A 21,179-nucleotide genomic window follows, 5' to 3' on the forward strand; every position below is an offset into this window, starting at 1 on the left:
AGACAAAATCCAAGGGGTGGCATGTAAAAGAATCATAAAATCTGTAAAACAGAGCGACAGCTCTTAATAAGTGACAGCATTAGGCAATAGATAGAATATTCAGTTATTGACTTCCGGGTTCTAACAAATGAGATTGATCCTCTTTTTCTTTCAGCATTTTATTTTTCCATTTCTTTTTGTACGTCCCTTTTCCACATTGTGTGCTCTAGTCGCATTTTAATGAACAAGAAAAGAATGCAGGAACAAAGACATATATAAAGGTTTATTTGGAACACTTTCCGTAGTTTAGTAATTTAAAAACAATTTAGTAATCTGTTTCTTAAAGGAAAACTGAAAGGTAAATTTGATCAAGAAATGAGGTTTTGTATTTAAAAAGCATTTTAACAAAACTTAGGTGAATATAATGTATTTAAGTGTTTGCAGTAGGAAGAGGATACTTTTGTTTTGTTTTGTGGTTGTTTTGTGGAGGCAGAGGAGGTATTTAGTAATGAGCTAAAATCTGCGATAGTTTGCAAATGACAAACAAAGGTGTTCTGCCAGTGGGTAAAAAATTCCAAGGTCCTATGTTTGCAAAGGCATATTTATGCTCAATTTAACATACTCTGAATAGTTCCTATGAGGTCAGTGAGACTTTTTGTAATGAGTTGAATTTAACATGTGCATAAGTTTTTGCAAGATCATAGTACAGGTGGTATTGAATGGATCACAGTGGAAAGCAAGTATGATTGACTGCTCTGATTTCCTGGGCAAAATGAGAGATGTTGTTTTTTTAAAGTAAACAGCATGAATAGTAAAAAGTAAAATCAGTAATAATCTAATGTGTTGAGTATGACTGTGAAATTGTAGTCAAATTTGTCGACAGAAATTCATTTGTAATTCAATTTTAGTTTAATTTATTTTAGTTTAATTATTTTAGTTTAATCTTTCTTCTTCTGTATTCTAATATGTTGGTTCATTTAACAGGTGAAACATCTTACTCTCTTTAATTCAGCCACTATTGCCAAAAATAGACATGAGTCTTCTTGATGTGCTCTTTCAAACTGGAAGCACTTACATCTGTCCTATTCAGTGAGAAGGGATTATTCTAGAAAGTTACTGTTCACAAGATTTTTTGCTGAAAGTCATCAAAAAGATGAATGTAATTTTTAATTGATATGCAGCTATTCTTATAGTTTGATATTCCAAACTATAGTTTTTGTGTGTGTTTGACAACCCTTGGTGATCCAAACGATTTACCTGGGATTCCTAGAAACGGGTCACGTCATATAATATTCTACTGGCCTGTATCCGTTTTGAAATGGCATCTTTTCAGAGTTATAAAGATCCAAGAAATTATTCAAAAAAAAAAAACAGTGGGGAATAAACTAATCACTGGTTTGCATAAGAACAAAATTTTGTTTTACAAAAGAAAGTTCTGGTCCCATTCCTGATATCTGATGCTTTTATCATTCACGAACGCATTGTTCGCCTGCCACAAACTGGCAACTCAAGCATTTACTGTGGAAAGAAGGGGAACAAGTAAGGCAGTAAAAAACAGAGATAAAAATACTTTATTTAAAGCAGAAAGTGCTTTGTAAGTCCAGATAGGATATATATATACACAATGTAGACAATAAAACTTGAACATGATTCCAAGAAGCAAAAAGATCTCACTGTTTCAATCCAGCATGTCTGCCAAAATGTTTTATTAGATTTTCTGTCCAACCCAAAGGGTGAAAGTCTTGTCATCATTGCACTTGACAGAGGGCAGAAAAGAGGAAAACTAACAACACTCTCACTAAGCAGAAACACTAGCAGTAAGTGCAAAATGTGTTCCACTTTTCCAAGAGAGTCAATGAGAGGGGAGAAGTATTATCTTTCTAGATATATAAAACGCATAGCTCTGCTTTTTGCTTTAAATAAAAAGAATAACACAAGAGGGAGAAAATAAAACCTCCATTAGAGAGCGCAGAGTGTTTCTGTCCTGCAGTGGGCTGCACGTGAACACTGTTTAATCAGGAAAAATACAGAGGGATGAGGTTTAGAGTTCCTTCATTAGCATCTAGGACCTAGACGGTGATTAGGAAAGCCTATTTCCCGCCTTAGTTGGCTTAGGTGTGCTTCCCATTTTAAAACAAAGGCACTTAGGTATCTGAGCCTATCCTGACCTGGTGAGTTAAGTATTTAATTCCTATCTAGTCTCTCTTTTCTATTGAGCTGCAGAATAGAAAGACACTTAAAAATATCTAAATCCTCTAAAGGGACTGTGTTTTGCTGAGTTTGCTTAACACACCCTGCAGCTTTGAATTCATCAGGCAGCGCAGGAGCTGCGGTCATTTTCATTCAGAAAGCAGCTGCTCCCTGATTATGTGCTCACGCTGAGGGGTTTGAGCCTACAGCTCCCACTTGCAGGAGAGTTGCCTTTGATGGGCAATAACCTGGGCAGAGGAAGCCTCTTCCCTCGGCTGAGGCTGGGCCACTGCTGAGGCCAGAGAGGGAAGGCTCATACCCAGGAGCTCGACTGGCCAACCTAATGATTAATTCCTTGAGTTTGAGTGCTGGTGTCTGGTCCTTGCTCCAGACAGCTGCAAAATGTTTATTTCACCAGCAGTAAGCCTGACTATTGCTAATGTCCCAGCAGGAATCCTAAAATTAAAAAGTATAGTTCAAGAATTTTATCTGGAACGCTTGTGTCCATTATGTCTCCAGAGGATTATCAAGATAAAAGTGAGAAGAGCTACCTAGAGACACAACACATTTCAGTACATTCTGTATCCGGCAAAACAGTCTAAGCAACCCATTTACGAACTTACATTAATAAAACAACAATCTAGTTACCAAAAACTTTTAATTTTTGTTTCCAGTGAAAGGATACCTCATTAATATGGAGATAAGTAGAAGAAGAAGTTAGACCTACACACTTTCCAAAGAAAGTCTAATTTTCTACCTTTTTAGCATAATTACATGAAATAATATCGATTTTTGTTTGTAGTTTGTCCATATTGAGAATCTATTTAAATTAATTATGGCTTCAAAGCCAACAGAAAATTTGAAAGACATTTTTTGGTTAAAGACACAAAGTGCAGGATACTGGCTGTATTTTGTTCTATTTAAAGAGGAATGTGAAGAGCTACACTTAGACCTTTTTTTCGGTTGTGTCTGGGCTAGCAGACTGATGTAATACTTTCTGGTTTTTTTCCCCATAATTGCCAGCATGTATTTGTCAAGCTGATGAAAAATAATGAAATTATGTAGCAATTTTTCTCCTGGAGCTTGGTTTAAATGCTTAGCTTGATATATGACTGAAAAGGTGACTTTCTGCATGCTCTGCTATTAGTAATGCTGCATTTAAAACAAGCAGTTAATGGAGGTTTTCTCTTGTTTTTAGTGAACAAATTGACTGAAACATCATATATATGTGCTCATCTTTCCCAGAAGAAGGCTTAATTAGGCTTTCTTTTTAATAAAAAAATTGCATATACCTATTAAAAGTGTTAACTGAAATATTCACATAAGATGCCAATTTGATTCCAGCCTTGGCCTGCTGGTTGAGAGGTAAAACAACCAAAAGTGACAACAGTCTGACTTCAAGATAATTTATTATAAACACATTTCTTAAGTCTGTGTGTTTATTATATAAACATACCCTAAGCCTGACTATCCATTAAAACTAGGTTTTCACCTCCCATTCCTACAATCCAGATTTATCAGAAATCCACCCCCTATGAAACTCTTTATGATCCCAACAGGCCTGATTCCTCTAGCTTGTTTTATTTCTAAACTATAAATATTGTTTTTTCACTCCTCAGTGTGGAAATTTGGCTACGTCCATTTTACATGCTTACTGGAGTAGAAAACTGCCTAATCAGATAGGAAAACAGTTGGCGGTGTATAAATCAGGCTTTGCCGATGATTTCAAAGTGTGAAACTGGGCAGACGAGCACATATCCTAGGAGTTCTGCCTTTCCCTAGCATCCCTGTAGAGATTTCACATGGCAAATATGATCACCGGGGCCATCTGTATAAATATATGGGTGTGTTGTCCTAAATTAACTCAGCAGCTCTATTGGGGAATGTATTTAAGTTTTTTTTTTTTTTATTTCTCCACTAGACTGTCTGAAATACCAGGAAGAAAAATCTTATCATCTTGATTTTGATGAGGAAATCGATAGTAATATGTGCTTTACTACCAACTGGTCTAACAGAAACCCCAAAGTTAAGTTCAGAGTGCTCCTTAGTGAAGCTCCAGGGATGAATTTATCCTCGCCTGTCCTGTAGGTCAGTAATGCTAGGATATTGAAAGTAATGCCATGCTACAAACAGCCTCTCTTATACTCTAGGGGAAAAAAAAAAGAAAAAAGAAAAAAAAATTTATATACAAATGGTTTTGCTGTAACATTGCCTGTTCTACTCGGTCGACATTCCTTCCTAACATTCATGTCGAACAGAGTTAARTAAAGATTCATGTTGTAGTGGTGACAGGAGGAGTTGTTATACAAGATGTAAAGTTTCCCTTGGATTTCATGTCACGATTTTTTCTCATTATTTAAACAAGAACTACATTGAAGTGGTGCAGGTACCAGGCAATAAAGATTTCCCTTGGTGTTGACAAACGCTGAGACCGCAAATGGAGGTGCTTACATGCCGCAAGAGATATTGCATAATGTTCTTTTCCGTTAAGGCTAGGGATTGCTGTCACAAAGAGAACATCTTTATATAAGAACTACTAATATATAAAAAATATTTATTTCTCATTATGTAGGAAGATTTCACTTTCAACGTGTTTTATTCAGTAATGTATGGAAAGAGTTTCTAAGAATGCACCTTTGAGCCTGCCATATATATTAAACAGTTCTTGGAATTGCTTCAAGTATTTTCATAGTAATTCTGCTTTATTGTTTAGCAATACCTAAGTACAATAATGCAAGAGTATGTTGTTTGTTAGAAATAAAATAAGAAGGAATACATGTTTTGTGGAGAGATCTGACAAAGCTTTTATAAGTGGTATACATGAGATACCTACATATTGGATTCACATGCAGTTTATCAAGTCCATTTGTGAGAGTTTTGGCAAGTGAAAATTGCTTCTGTGGCTATAAGTTGTTAAAAAATAAAGCAAACAGGAAAAGAGTTTTGCTGGAATGCRGCAGTTCATCTGGGGGTCACTGGTGTGGGAGTTGAGGTGCACATGATGTGTTAATTGAGAGAGGAAAAATTGGAGACAGGGCTTGATTTAGAACAGTAGGCGGCTGTACCTAGGAAACAAGCCCAAGCACAAAGCCCCCTAGCCATCGCGTTCAACATAGCAATAAAATCACTGCTGGACAGCAGCTGGAGTACTCAGGCTCAAACTTTCAGGGCTATAGATAGCTGTTATTTTGCTGCCTTCCCAAAATAACTGCAAGATGATATGAAGAACAAGTGTATTTTATGCTCGAGCAGACCCCTTTTCCTTCAATAATATGAACTAGGGGGTGAAGTACTGTTGATAGGGATGTTGAACAATGGAGTTTCCACTAAAGATTTTAAAATTTTGAAGCTACTCTCCAGTAAAAATGTCTGAAACAAAGTTTTCTAAAGTGCAAACAAAAATTTTCATAGCAAAAAGTTTCTTCCTTTGTTTCATGAAAATCCTGATTATGAGCCACAAAAACTGTGTGAGCCATTCTGATATTACCACATTTATTTGTTAATTTTTTATTTTTAGTTTAAAAACGCTTTTCCTGAAATGCAATAGTATATCAGCAATCATGTGAAAATCCTTATCCTAAAAAAGCTATTTTGAAAAAGAACTTCTTTTTGGCTGAAATTGTTTTGCCATATTGAATGACAGCCCAACCAGCATCTATGCCTTTGTGATAAGCCTCATTACTGCATAAATATTTACCAACTGCATTGCAATTGCTGCTCTCCAAGGAAAATATCTGGATATAGCAAAGGCATAGAAATAGGCATAAACTGACAGCAGTAAGGTAGATGGATAGGTGGAGTAACTGCCAGGGCCTTTCTCCTCTCTATTGCCTGCCAGGTATTCCTTTGAAAGTAGGTTGTTGTTATACCACTTTCAGTTTTGTTAAAAGTCAATTCTTGCAAAGGTCAGCCTTTCACTGTGATTTCAGTAGTTTCCTATTTGCCTCACATGACAGGGTCAGAAATCACAGAATTTTGCCCAGCAGAAGTTGCCTTACTGTCCTAGCCTTGACAATTTACTCTGGTGAAAGATCTGCTCGTAAGAGTTTTGCCTATGTTAAGATGGCCAAATGTACAAAAATTCATCAAAATTCAACGAAATATTTTGCTGCTTTGCCATGCAGTGCTGCACGAGCCTTGCAAAACCAGGTGTCCAGCGGTGATATTTTTCTGCTTGTTGCAATGGGTGTATTTATAAAATGTATTGCCTTTTGGCACCAAGAGTTTTCCACTGAAAACAGTTTTTCTATTTTAGGAATGTATAAGATATATAGAAATAAACTTACTAATAGCAAAGAACGTTTCTGGAATTAGCACGCTGTATTGTTCTGAATATCGGCTGAACATACATTTTTGTTGTGTTTTAGCCAAAGTGTTGTTTTATGGTTTGCCAGTTTCAGCACACTGGATTTTTGCTCGGTCAGGTACATAGTTCTGTACTGCATCTGAGATTAAAAGTCATGTGGTTTTAATTATTATCTCAGATGGTATTTTCACCAGTAAGTGCCTCTTATTTCTCTGCAGTGGATGTAACCCTGCCTGAATAATGAATAGAAGTAGACTAAGGCATCAATCACTAATGATGCTGCAGGGAAGATATTTCAGAAGACTTGCAAATGTCATCACCCAAAAAAGACTATTTTGTGGTCTGGGACCATATTAAATGATGAGAGAGATTTCATTTTCCAAAGAAAATACTTCCTCTAGGATTAGTCAAAAGTACTTATTTAGGATTTTACTTAAGTTTCTAAGGTCCTCAGGGAGGCCCAAGATGTAAAGGATACCTATGTATTCACCATGCCTTTGTATAATACAGACTTTCAAAAGATGGATTTTAATTAGAAAAATATGATTTTAATCAACTGGGTATTGAAGACTTGAAAGGCCTTCATTTTGAAGACATTTTATTATAATTCACCTGTAGGCTAAAAGTAAAGACTACCATCATTGGTGTTTCCCTGCTCTCCTAGAACAGGTTTGGTTTATTTTCACAAAAATTGTTTAAATATTGAGCCAAAAATATATTGAAACAAAGTAGATCAAAGTTAGGTGTGGTCTAATAGATAAATCACTGCTCTCTCAGGTGCTGGGCTGCAGTTCAGTCCAAGACATTTGACTCAGATTAAATTAATTTAGTGGTCACATCTCACATAGTTTTAAACAGTGGGATTTTCTGCTTCAGAGAGGAGGGAAATGGAGCTAGCATGGATGACGAATTGTTTCTCACCTTTAGGTGGTCTTTTCAGGCTTGAAGTTATTTTGAAGCAGAACTGAGAAATACAAATGGTCCTACTTATGTTGTCCTTGGCTTCTGAGTTAAACAAAACAAAGCAAACTTGTCCCAGGATTCTGGTTTTCAAGACAGCATATGCAGGATTTTGCGACGGATGCTGCAAGTGTTTGGGTTCTCTCTCTCTGAAGGGGCTGCTCATTTCTGTACTGCTTTAATTATAGAAATGCTCTCCTCAAGCTATTAATCAGAAATTCTTTTGAGCTGTTATTAAAAAAAAGCAAAAAAGGTTTGTATTCCTCTTTTCACAATATTTGCCTGAATTGTAGAAAATTAAATACATCTGAAGAGTGTCCTTTTTGAGCCCAGATCTCTTTTCACTTTCACAAATGTGAGTTTAAACAGAAATGGTACTGGCATATTTGATGACCTTATTCTGTAAATCTTACATGAATAAAAATCCTTGTATATTTTATTGAGATGAATGGGCCTGTTCTCATGAATAATGACTGTATGCCTACCTATGTAATTTGTTRTCTGCCAACTTTATCTTGATCACCCATTTTGTCAGCATGAATATTATAATTATTCATTAGGTTCCGTAAAGGACAAAGTGATAGGTTCTGGGTTTGTTTCTTTTAGTCTAAGACTTTTATTTATCTTTATATATTTTTTTTAATTGCAAGACATTATGGTCGTAATAATCAGACTTGGCAAACATACCATGTTAGGATATATTTCTGAACACAAGTTCGTTTTGTTCATATAGTGACTATGTCTATTTGTGATTTAAGTTTTTGTGATTGGGATTAAGCCATGGTTACATTGTCATTAAAACTGTATCTGAGCACTGTCCACCCAGCAATGCTGGTTAGACTTGGTTAGACGTGGGTATACACAAACTTCTATTGAGCTAGACCAAGCCCAAGATTTGAAGTCAATGCTGGCTTTCTGCTGTCTCTATAATGCTTGAGAAAGCCTAATTTAGCATAAACCCTGCTGATACAAGGTTAACTCATCAGCGTTTTCTCAAAATGCCTGAATCATCAGGGTAAGCAATCAATACTTTCTGTCATTTATGATCTGATACTAAAAGGCTTAAAGCTGGATTTCCTCTGTTGTTTAACCATTGTCTTAGGTCATAGCTCCACTATAACTTTATGCAGAGCTAAGCTGCCTCGACTACTTTCTTCTTATGCCCTGGCTCATGCCAGTGTGAGTGTTTGTGGCCATATATTGGATCAAATTAAGGAACTGATCCGGTTAACTAATGTAGAAAAAACAAAGCAAAATTAGTTTTAACTTGCATCAGTTCCCTAGTCAGGTTTTTACATTACAACATTTATGATGGGATAAAGGAAGGGTATCTGCAGAAGGAACAAGCAGTTGAAGGTACTGAAACAGGAAAGAGTGTTTCTTTTCAGGTCAGTGCCATCCCTTTGCTGACATAAAGTGTTTACAGAACTAGGATATTAGAGTTGTACAGGATCCCAAGCAGTACCAATGGATAGAGGTAAAAAATGTGAGCGAATGGATATGTAAAGAATCATGAACTGATAATAAAAATAATTAAGGAAGTGTGCTGCTGGATCAAAAAGAAATTCAGTTTTTAACTTGCATTTTGCTAAGTTTCACTTTTTTCATGAAAATTCTTCTAACAGTCAGTAACTCAGTGAAATGGTTTGGGCAAAAAATTTGCACACTGTTGCATTTATGCAGTTCTGTACAGAAGATAAACATCCTCTTTATGTCTGTCCTTCCCCTCTTTTTCCCCTTTCTTCTTGATTTTGTACAGTATTTTAAAATTCATTTAGGGATTACTTTTTTTTAAGGTTATCACCAACCTTGGGCCTCTGGAGTTCATTCTTAATACTCCAAGTCATCACAGAGTCCATCATGGTAAGCAGAATATGACCTCTAATTCCCCAGTATGCTTTTTCTCATGGTATTGTAATAAAGAATAAAGTTAAAATGAGAATTGTATTTTAGTTTTATTGCAGGATTTCTAGTTTTGGTCATTGCTGCAGAAAAATAGTCATTGTTCTGTTACAAGTCTCACAGCATTTGTAAAAAAAAGACTTTTTTATAACTTAAGTTTAATTTTTAAACCTTTACATCTGAGCTTAGTAATTGAGCAGAGATCAAACTTGGATAATTTGAAATAATTTGCAGCTTTTGAGCAAAGCTTTTCAATATTTGTAAATGTGAAGAGAGTGATAGAAAAATATATCATCCTTCTGTGATTGCTAAAATGTAATAATCTTATCAATCTTTAACAGATGCTCTTGCCTTTCAAATTCAAGCAGTGAATATGGTTTTCTTTTGAAAGAAGAGCTGTTAAATGTTTTAGTGGAATTTGGTTTCAATTGACTGAACTATTGAAAAATCTTACTTTGCACCTGTACAGTATGACTGATATGACTTTTCTTCAATATTCAGAGGCAATAAAGACTGTACTGCATATCTAAATTGGGTTAATAACTCCACTGCATTGTGAAAAATGTCATGAACATATGTGGGGAATAAAATTGGACTCCATAGATGCTATTGGCTCATTCAGTGGGCATCTTGTAAAGAGCAAAGATAACAAGTAGAAAAGTAATAGGGAGATGGAGATAATTTGAAACAGACTCAAATACAGTTATATGTACAGAGGATGTTATTAATATTTATTATATCCTCCATGTGTAAAGTGTTTATGGCACTGTGTAGACTTTTAAAAAAGGCTGGGGTGCTGTAAGTGTCTAATCCTTAAAATTTGCACAAGTACTGGTAATCCTGGAGGGAGACACTCTGCTCTTATTTGCTCTGCTGTAAATCCAAAGTAATTCTCCTAGCCTGATCCTCATCTGAGTTGCGTAGAATCACTCCAGAGCTGATCGAGTGTTGTACAGAATCGCTCCAGAGAAATTCTGCAAACTTGGCAATATGTAATCAATGGGTTTTTTGCTCACATAGCTGATAGGACAGCTCATATTCAAATATGTTTCCTATAAAGTAGATAGATGGATCAATTTTCCTCACACTGAAGTTAATAATAATGAAGGCAGGATCATATGGCATAGAGGATATGCAGAGACAGCTGAAAGCCATTAATGAGAAGATTGCACATAAATGTATTTGGCGTATATTTTGTTAGGTATAAATTGGTTCATCTGAGCTGATTTTTATTGTTTGCTTTTTAATATTCCTTTATACATATATTGTAGCTAAATTAACTCTCCAATGAATCCTTTAGTTTCATAGAAAGCCTGGGAATGACAAGTTTGATTTGTATATTTGTACTTGAATAGTAAGAGAGTAATAAGCGTAGTACAGGAGATTTTATAGATGGCTATGGAGTGGTAGGTTAGCTGCCTTTTAAATTTATTTTTAGGTTAGAAAATGATACTAACAGTGAAGGTTCACCTTCATAATTCGGTTGCATTTTCTAGCATTCATGCATACATTTTAATATATGCAATTACTGATCTCTAAATGATTTTATTTTAGGAAGAAATCCTTACTGCATTGACAAAAATTATGGTGGCGCACTCATTATTTGGGACAGGATATTTGGTGAGTAAAAAAAGCTGTTCTCCTTTATAAATAGTTTGTGTGGCAAACAAAAATTCTTGTACCCTAGATTTGATTGCTCTTTTTTTCTTTTTGTTTTTCTTCCATCAGGAACATTTGAGGCAGAAGATGCTAAAGTTGTATATGGCTTAACACATCCAGTAAATTCATTTGAGCCTATCCTGCTCCAGGTGCTGTAGTTTGTTTCACTGACTCTGGTATCTTCAGCAGGCAGTCATGTTCAAAAGGAACACCTATGTTAGGCACAGTGGAGGCCGCCCATGCATTGGTGTGCAGTCAGCCAGCTATCTTCAGTGTTTCATTACAAAACAGCTATTTCTTACATACCAATGTCAGTGTTCTTGCACACATGAAATGTTTGGTTCTCCACACTGCAATGAACACATGCAGAGCATGTAAAGCCATCATGAAAATATTAACTAATTTCAGTGGAGATATAACAGACTAGTGATTTATTTATCCACTGAATGGTGTCCATTTTACCATGCACAGAGCAATATGCAGGGAAGCTCAGACATAAACTATATTTCATCCGTTGTTTATGTCTTCTCTAAATATTACTATTTCATAAATAATCCCATGGTACAATATCTTTCCTTTGTTATCTATTCTGCATATTAGTTGTTTGAGATATCCCAGAATGATTTGTGTTGACAGTGTTATACAGCAACCATCATGGTTTCAACAAAAGCTGTGGAACAGATAAAGATTAAAAAAAAAGAAGAAAAAATACTTAGTGTGGTGCTTCTTAGGTTTCTTTGTCCTTTGGCTTTACTTCAACTGAAGAAAAATTCTCTGTAAAAACCTCAGGTACTGAGGGGTATTGAAGTACCCATTTGCTTTTCGTAGCTGTTCACCCAAGCAGTTATCTCAAAGAATGAGAAATTCGGCCTGAAGAGGTGTCTGAGCTGTAACCGGGAAGGATGGCTACGGTCTGTGCAATTCTATCCATATTAGTCAGAAACTAGGTATTAGGTATTGATAGTGTGTTTTGTCAAGGCCTCAATTACCAAATCCTAGTTTAAAACTACCATAAGTGTAACTGTACAAAACGCTGTTAAACACTCGGGACTGATTTCAGGAGAGACTAATTTTCCTTTGGGCAGATGTCATCATAATCCTCACTATAAAACGGGGGCCTGATATGGGTCCTGCCTAGTTCAGTCAGGTTTTCTGAACTTCTGACTGTCTTCATTTCCTTCTAATTTGTTACAGACTTTGAAAAACATTTTCTTGAAAGCTAAGAATAAAGTAAAATATAATGTTTTACTAAATTTTATTTTACTAACAATGAAAAATTACTTGCTCTTTTTTCACAGTTACGTCCCTTGGCTCATATTTGGAACATGTTTTGGGCCACACCTGGATTCTGCAATAAGCTTTCTGTCTTATTCAAAGGGCCAGGCTGGGGACCAGGCAAACCTAGACTTGGCCTTCCTGAGGAAATCCCAGTGGTAAATAGAAYACGCAGAGGCTTTCAGTTTTATGTAATTTACTTGGACCTCTTAATGCTACTGGATCAATGTTAAAAACTCTACACATGCTATTTTAAATTAGCAAATTAGCAGTCATAAAGCATAGGGGAAGATGAAATGGGAACAGAAACTGAGGGAAATGAGTGTTTTAGCTATGTTTTTCCTTTTTAGTTAAAGGAAAAAGTACTTCTTTTCATCATTCATTTATTAAAGAAATTTTCAAAATTGTTCTGTAGAAGAAGGTTGTTTCTCTTTTTCTTTTAGCTGTGAACATGCACACACAGAGGTAAACTCTATCTTACATTAAGTGGTATGTATATGCTTGATAACAGACTCTCTTCATGCAATTATCTGCGTGCCTTAATCTTTTTTGCGTTTGCAATTATAAAGAATATTAAAGAATAACAGGCAAGAGCAAATCACTGTTGAAGACTGTTACCTGTTTTGCTTTATACAGATCACTGGAAAAGAAGTTCCCTACAACCCAAGTGTACCTGCCTATCTTAATTGCTATGCAGTAATACATTTTGCTGTAATAATGGACTTGTATATTGACCTGCTTGCTACAGTGACTGTAAGTAATCCCTGCCTTTATGAGATTGTTAGATGCAAGTATTGCCCACACTTTAAAGGGAAGATTGTAAAGGAACATGGGTCTAGTGGTACTTGCAAGTGGGAAGCTTGGTATGAGCATGAGTTCAGAGCTAGAGGAGCACTGCCTCAGGGCAAGAACCTTCCTCCAGCCTCTAATGTATAACAACATTAATACAAATATAGCAATGAGAGGCAAGTATTTATCACCTTGTGTTTGGGCAGATGGGATCGCAGTGGTAACCTGATGTAATTACCCTGTGGGTGTACTAGACGGTCTCTGAAGCTGTACCCTAAGGTCATCTCTGCATGTAAAAAGTGAGACATTAACTGCTGCTGCAGTTTTCTGCCTTTGACAACTTCAGCCTCTAGCTAAGAGTCCTACAATACCTGTCGTACACCTAAAAATCAGGTCTCTTTTGCACGTCTGAGTGTGGTCATCCATAAATGATTCCAAAGCCATTTGAACGCTTTCAGAAATCTTATCCAAATGTTGAAGTTGTGGTCTTCCAGCTCAGATGTTCTTATGTTCCCTGGTGTGAAAGATGGGAGAGGGACTGTGTGTGCAATAATCTCTCGGGACACGTGGCAACAAGCTTATAGCAGCTCTGTATATATAAGCCACTATGGCTTTATGGCTTTTTTTTTTTTTTTTAAGTTAGATGTGTCCTGCATAGCAGGAGAATGATGCAATTTTTGAGAAAAGTTTAAAGATTAAGTATTGTATGTAGCATTCCTGTATAATACATATAAAATCTGAGGACGAGTTAAACCAAAGGTTGGGATAAATATCTACAATGTATACAAGATGCGCAGTACACACGATTACCAGTGTTCATATGTTGAGAAAAGTGTCTGAAAGATTTTAAGATATGTTTCTAGACCCCTTTATAACACCAGAAAGTCATATTTACCCAGGAATCTAGCATTTTTTACTGGGTTACTGTTGCTCAAGAACTGAGGAGTTCACTTATGAGTTTCTTCCTATTTTTTATTTTCTATTTTCTTCATTTTCTGGTCTTGGAAGAAATATGGATAGTCCAAATTATTTTCTCTGCTGATAACTGCAGCTATTTAAGAATAAGTAATAAGGGAAGTTGGAAAATGCAGAAGGGAAACCTCCTGAAAATCCACCATTTATGAATTTATAGTAGCAGAACAAGTAGAAAATTCTCTGCACAAAATTGTGGTGTAATAAGGTAGTAACGATAAGAAGGAGGAGAGCATGGGGGACGAGCAGCACCTCATCTCAGGACATAAACCTTCAGCGTGGGTGTAGAGAGTCTGATCCCCAGGCTGAGATCCAGGATCACTCTGCAGTGCAGTGGAGAAGCTGTCATGAGAAGGAAGCTTGTGTATGAATAACTTTACTTGGCAAAATCTTTCTTCAATATCAGTTTTCCACTACACTGAATTATGAAATGTCTATGGATACAACTGGAACTTTCTGTCTGGCTATGAATTATGTCATGACTGTGGCATAGCTCCATAAATGGAGAGAGCTAACTGTTTTCCTCATTTTTAGGTATAAGTTCTATTTCATAATAGCAATAAGACACAGCACACAGCTATTACATTTCTCAAGTGATTACAGTTGCTCAGTGTTTGGTCTCATGCCCTGCAGAAGTGTTAAGTTTCTCTATATGCAAAGAGCAACCATATACCTTCAGTCTGAATGGCCTACATTTAACTTAAGAGCGAAACAAGAAAGAGCAAATATATATATCTTCCACAAGAGAGAGCATACAGTGTTTATTTTTTATATAGCAATCTGCATTACATCCGGAAAATCAAAATTACCTCTGAGCTCTGCACATCCAGGTCTGATCCAAAGCTCATTGAACTAATGGGAGTTGGATCAGTCCCAGAGAGAGTGCTAGGAGTGTAAAACTGCAGTACATTCAAAGCAAAAGTCTCATAGTTTCAGAGCTGCGTGTATCACATAAATCAAAGTCAAGTGTACCTTAAACACATTTTGGAGTGCCTTTTTATAGTAGATAGATACTGTAAAACTTACTATCTGTGACTATAATACTATGAGTATCTGAGCAGTTTCAGTTAGACAAAAAGAAATGTTGAAATAAAATAGGTCTTTTGAAAGTTGAGAACACAATGAATACATCCATTCAATAGGACATTGTGCAGTAGTATGTATGGCATATTGCTAAGAATTCACACATTTTTAGGAGTTTTCAGTTAAAATAAAAAGCCTACAGAGACACCTAACACAATTTCCGTAGCATTGTATTAACACTCTGCATTTGAATATCAAAAGTGAATGATATATGACAGTGGGCCATCTGTTAAATTACGAAATGTGCTGACATCTTTCATAGCAGTTTGTCTGAAACTCTGAGCACATCAGGATGAGAAAATACATTTGTATTACTCTTCAAAAAGAGTAAAGCAATCTAAAGTCCTTTGAAATGTGAAAATGAGTTTGAAAACTTTTGATTCTCATCTAAATAAACATTCAATTGAAATGGCATATTTCCTTTGTTTAAATGAATTATTTCTTCTTTACTGAAAAAAAACCATGCTGTGGTAATCTGTTGATTATGAAGAAATGTAAATGTCTTCCCAAAATTCCATAACCCCTTTTTTTAAAGCTCCAAGAATTTTTAAAGCTTTCAATGAAACCAAAATCCAACAGAAATATTTTTTTCTGTTCAATTGCAGCCAATAACCACATTGCAAAGTTGTGGCTGACTCGTAGCTGAGGAACCTGCTGTGGTCCCACAGGCTTCTCTGTTTATACAAATACTCCAGTATATAAATACTCATTTATTTTATATACACATGCATGCATATAATGTTTAAGTGGAACGAGGATGCTAGACTAACTAAGGTGTAAAAAGCACATTCTTTTCACACTGCAACTTGCAGCGTGCAGATTTAATATATGGTGTTTAGTTTAGTGATATAACCCACTGACTATTTTGTTGATTTTGGTAGAGTAATGCCTAGAAAATGGATGCCTCAGCTGCCAGCATCCACTTCATGGGGTGACACAAGTTTGAAAGTAAACAGAAGAATCAAGAGAGTATGTAACTATACTGCTGGAACTGTAAATAGAAAGTTAAAGAAGCAAACTAATAAGTAGATATTTATGCTGTATGACTGACTGATTTTCTAAAAATTGTTATCCCCAAATGACATCATACTGTATTTCACCACAGATTTCTTGGTAACCCTTGACTAGGAGCCCAAATGAGGGAACACATTTTTTGCTGTATGGAACAGCTTGAATGTGGGACATATCTAGAGTGAAGGATTACTTACACCTTCTACCTTCCTAGTTGCCAGCAGTATTCATGCTTCACCATTCACCACTTCAGAGGATTTTGGAAGGGGAAGGCAGCAAAATTATACTCAGTCTTCTTCTGACATTACAATGACGAGCATTTGTGTGAGTCTTACGATAATGCTAGTTTGCAAATAACTGTGATCTGCAGGTTGTGCTTCTAGATCCCTCCAGTCCTTCATGTTCTGGGCCACAGACTGTATTGCACCATAATAAGGTCTACRAATGGATACCATTCAAAATGATATGGTTCAAGTAGGAGAGTGTTTAAAATGAAATAAAAATTGACCTGAAAAACAGAATCTGAAAAACAGACAGGATCATACCTGGCTCAGATAGTTATTGATACCGAAGAATCTCATATATCACTTTAACCTGGAGACTAAAGGCCTATTTATATCTGACTTTGTTTTTCCTGAATTACAAGATTGCTTCAGTTCTTTTTTCTGCTTTTATGAAATTACATTGAAATGTATATACCAGTTTTTGCTGGAAATTGAGTATCATCCATGTTTAAAACTGACTTACAATTTATTCATGTCCTTTCAAGTTCTTCATCTACATTTTTTTCTTCCTTTGTCAGAGAAATGTGTGGAGTCAAATGGTAACTCTAGGTTCCAATTTTGCACCTGTTAGAAAAACTGTTTGAGTAAGGGAAGTTTGCAAAATGACACTCCAAATACTTGTATTCACTCCTTTATTTGTGGAGAGAAAGCTTTAATCTGAATTACAATATTGCTGTGTCACTGATATCAAGTTAATCACTTTGTCAAGGTCCATCAACAGAGAATAATAAAAATTAGCATTGTATAATCTTTTGGAAAGGAAACGTGTTTCCTGAAAAGATGCTAATTTCAAAAGAGTCTTTTTTTTTTTCTTACCCTTTTAGAAATGGTTATTAATTTTTTTTAGCAAATAAAAAAATTCAATAGAAGTTATGAGAGAAAACCACAGTAAAATTATGGCAGAAAATTTCTGTTTTGGAGCAGTGTTTTCATCGCCTATTTAAATCCATTCAAATCCATCTCTTATTTGAGGGACCTTACTCTCTAGACTTACTTTCTAGCTAATGGCAAAAAAATAGGATCATTCAGAAGGCACTCTCCACTGATTACAGAGGGAGCTTAGGTTAATAACAGGCTTTTAGACACTTCACTTAATGTACTTAAAGGTAGGGATCATGAAGCAGCATCTTAGTTTTCTGAAATCTGAATCATAAGGAAACCCAGCTGCCTAGACCTTGGTGGCTGTTTGTCTAATGCTAACCACCTAGGAAACTCTGAGAAGGGAGAAAAGTCTGAAATCATGCAGCTCTTTTGAATTGGAACTTGGCAATACCTGTATTTATTCAAAGTAGGTAGTGCTGGATCCTTACCTGAAGACAAACATTAATGATATTTCTCTCAAAACCATTGCAGAGATCACTCCTTTTCTATAAAATGTGATTTTAACCTCATTGTTAGGTAGCAATTAGATTACTTGCTCAAAATTTGGGTTTGGTGTTCAGTTCTCTTTGCTGCCCAAGGGGGAGGCAAGGCTTTACCTTCCTTTTCTCAGAACTGTGCCCTATCCGTCTGGGGGCATTTTAAGGCAGTCTGTAGAAGCCAGTCCATTGTACAAAAACACAAAGCAAAATAAGACCCACCTGGCCAGAAGGAGTGAGTGCAAGAGAAAGTGTGATTCTCCAACTTAAAAGTGAGGACAACTTCTAAGGAGGAAAGAGTGCTGAATTCCAGGCCCAGTTCCCCGGAAAATTTCTATATTGGACAAGTAACAGTCATTGAATAACGTATTAAAACATTTCTAAGATGTTTATGGGTGAGTTCCCTTATCTCTGTGCCAGATCATGTTTTTCCTTGCRTGCTTTTCTTCAGGACTTGACTTTTTTTTTGCATGTCCCAGTTTCTCCAGGAGGATGAAGTAGAAGTTGAACTTAATGTGGCTAAATGAGCAGTTTAAGAGCTACTCATGTTATTAAACACAAGTAGAGTCTACAGCTGATTTTTTACAAAAAAAGCTCTATCGAACAGTTTTACTGCTTCAGAAAAAATTCTTTATGTTAACAATGGAAGGTCTTTTAAACTTAGAATAACTGTGAGATTTTCTGAACATACAAGCTCAACTTTTGAAAAAGAGCACCCTCAATTTAATCTTTTATTGCTTTTATTTATAGGTCAAAAACCTATAGACAGAGTTTGCAAATGTCTTCCAAGTGTTACAGACCTTGACCAAGGAGTATAACCCAGTCAAAGCATGTCTGCTCTCTTGACTTAAACAGGCATCTTGTAACAGAACTGCTGTACTGAGTCATACCAAGATTCATCTAGCTCAATATCCTGTCTCCTGTGGTGGCCAAGAGCAGATGTCTAGGGGAAGAGTATAAAAAAAGGTTAAAGAGTATCCTTCTTCTAGATCTATCTATATGGTAATCGTCAGTTTAAGGTTTTGTAAGTTTATCATAATGATGGATGGAACTGATTGCATATATAGTAGCTTTCTTACAAAAATGATTTTGATCAATTCTGAGATAAATTCATGCAACAGAGCATCTTGACAGCTGTCATTTGTGACAAGTGTGCTCTGGCTTTTAAATTGGTTAGGCTGTTGTTTAGCTCTTTCATTGCTGAGATTCTGTTTTCTTTGTTTAATAACTGTTTGTTCAGGATATCCAAGTAGGTGCTTGTGATTCTTCAGTAAAACAGCAGAACCCTACCCAGCCTGAGTCTGTGGTTTGATGTATTTTGCAAACGTGGGCACTGTAAGTTCACACAGCTGTAAAACTTGAGAATATCCTCCTGCGGCCTCCCACACTCACAGATACTTACCTTAGATCTCTTTGAGAGGTAGGGGCCACCACTGAAGGAAGGTGGGCATGTCACAGAGTGGGATTTATGAAATCAAGCCTCTCAGCAGACATACGTAGATTTTTATTTTCTCTCAACACCTGCAATCTTGAAGTGCAAGATGCTATTCATAAACCCTATTGCTATTCAAACCAAAAGGATTCCTATAACTCAGCAAGATCCACTACTTTTGTTTGGGATTTTTTGTTGTTTTTTAAGTGAAAAAACAAAGGCTGTTCAAAACTAATATTTGAAAGGAAGTAAGGGAGGTAACAAGAAAACTGATTAAATATTTGATTTTCAAAGGCAGCTGTGTAGAATATAAAAGATGATTTAATAAATGAAGAAAAATTTCAAACTTCACACTGTAAAGTACTTCTTTTTCCCTGAGTGTTGTTTATATCATTTAAATGTAAATTATAAGCATATAAATCCTCATGCTACTATTCATCTGAACACCAACACACATGTTAGTGTTTAAAAAGTGTTTAAAAAGTGTTTTACGTCTGATTGAAATCAATGGCATGAGTTGAAGTGTTTTGCTGTATTGAGAACCAAGTGTCGAGCTGTCATGAAGGGAAGATATTAATTTTGTTTCCTGTTAAAATATGGTTATATTGCCACATCATGCAACTTCTTATTCTCACCAATGTATTGTTTTCTATGCTCCTTGGGATTCATAGGTGGCAATTGTAAAGACATGGTAATGTGAGATGAAGAAAAAGAGCAGGGCTGCAGTGATTTTTACTTAGAAATAAGATTATTCCTTCTTGGGTAGAGACATGAGGGAATCAAATAACTTCAGGAAAACACATAGTACAAAAAGGAAGTATCTTAGGAATTATTTTGGAAATACAGTGTTCAACAGACAACAGTAAGAATGGTTACTCTGTATAAGTGTGGTATCCAGAGCAGGTATTTTTGTTGCAAAATTCAAAGTAACGTATTACTGTAAAAGCAGACACTAACATGACTAAGTGAGGAAGCTGAAGGTATGGTGCTGTTAAAACTCAGTTTTTCTTCAGAAAATTACCTGAAATGAATAATTTGTCTTCTTTTTAACAGATGTTATCACAGGGAACTATTCTCCTGAGAACTGGTGTTATGATTCTGTCCCTGACTTCTTTTGGATTACTTATGGAGAACAGGCAAGATATAAAACATGTTTTTTGCTTTTCTTATTATGTATTATTCATTATTATATTGGAAATCTCAAATGTTAAAATGTGAAAAATTATATTGATACTGAAGTACAGATACACTTTGCCTTTCACATTGCTAGCTATTGACTAGAATATGATATGCAAGTAGACAATCCCTACAACCAGGAGTGTTCCTGTAGGAATTAGTGGCCGTAACTATATTGTTCTGTGGAGAAAAATTAGGGGACGGGTTACTCCTGTCCACCTCTTGTGCCTGTGTTCCTTGGGTGCCCATGCCTGGTTTCAGGACACTGGCCAGCCAGCATGGCCTGCAGACTCTGTCCCAAGGCTGGGACTGTGTGTGTAGTCTACCAGTCCTGGGCAGCATGCTGCAGGTGTCCGTAGTGCCCTTAGTAGGTAAGAGTAGACTCAGACACACGTGAAGGATAGTGTGGCCTTAAAAGTTCTGTACCTGGTAGTCCCCCAAAAGCTCTCTGAAGACTATATCTAATCAGTATGGATTCATGCCAAGCTGGATATTGAGGATTATGCCAACCCAGTAAGAGAAGGTTACTCAGGATGGGCGCCATGAGCCTACAAAAGAGTGAGTAGCAGCTCCGGTTTCTTACAGAGAAAATATTTGCCCAGCCAGAAGAGAAACGTAGAAATAGAATCTTCCTTTAAGACTGAAGTGGCAGTCCTCTGCTTTGCACATATTATTCATTATGTTTTCAGAAATAAATACCTTTCACTTGTATGTACAGAATGGTTTGTTTCAGGATAGATGAAAATACATGGGTGATGTTTATCATTTATAATCACATCAGGTAATAATATGAAAGATTAAAA

General features: G+C 36.1%; 1 protein-coding gene across 1 annotated transcript in view; it reads left to right on the plus strand.

Moving 5' to 3' along the window:
• Nucleotides 1–21,179, plus strand: part of AGMO (alkylglycerol monooxygenase) — a gene marked incomplete at its 3' end in the record, with an annotated part of 115,365 nt that overhangs the window by 93,759 nt on the left and 427 nt on the right. Inside the window, exons 6-11 of the mRNA XM_026077099.1 lie at nt 9,232–9,298; nt 10,892–10,957; nt 11,066–11,145; nt 12,295–12,429; nt 12,908–13,024; nt 20,254–20,336. Coding sequence (XP_025932884.1) covers nt 9,232–9,298; nt 10,892–10,957; nt 11,066–11,145; nt 12,295–12,429; nt 12,908–13,024; nt 20,254–20,336 — 548 coding nt within the window. The remainder of the gene's footprint in view (nt 1–9,231; nt 9,299–10,891; nt 10,958–11,065; nt 11,146–12,294; nt 12,430–12,907; nt 13,025–20,253; nt 20,337–21,179) is intronic.

This window comes from Apteryx rowi, unplaced genomic scaffold (genome assembly GCF_003343035.1).
Source record: "Apteryx rowi isolate R43461 unplaced genomic scaffold, aptRow1 scaffold_449, whole genome shotgun sequence".
In the NCBI taxonomy this organism is placed as follows: domain Eukaryota; kingdom Metazoa; phylum Chordata; class Aves; order Apterygiformes; family Apterygidae; genus Apteryx; species Apteryx rowi.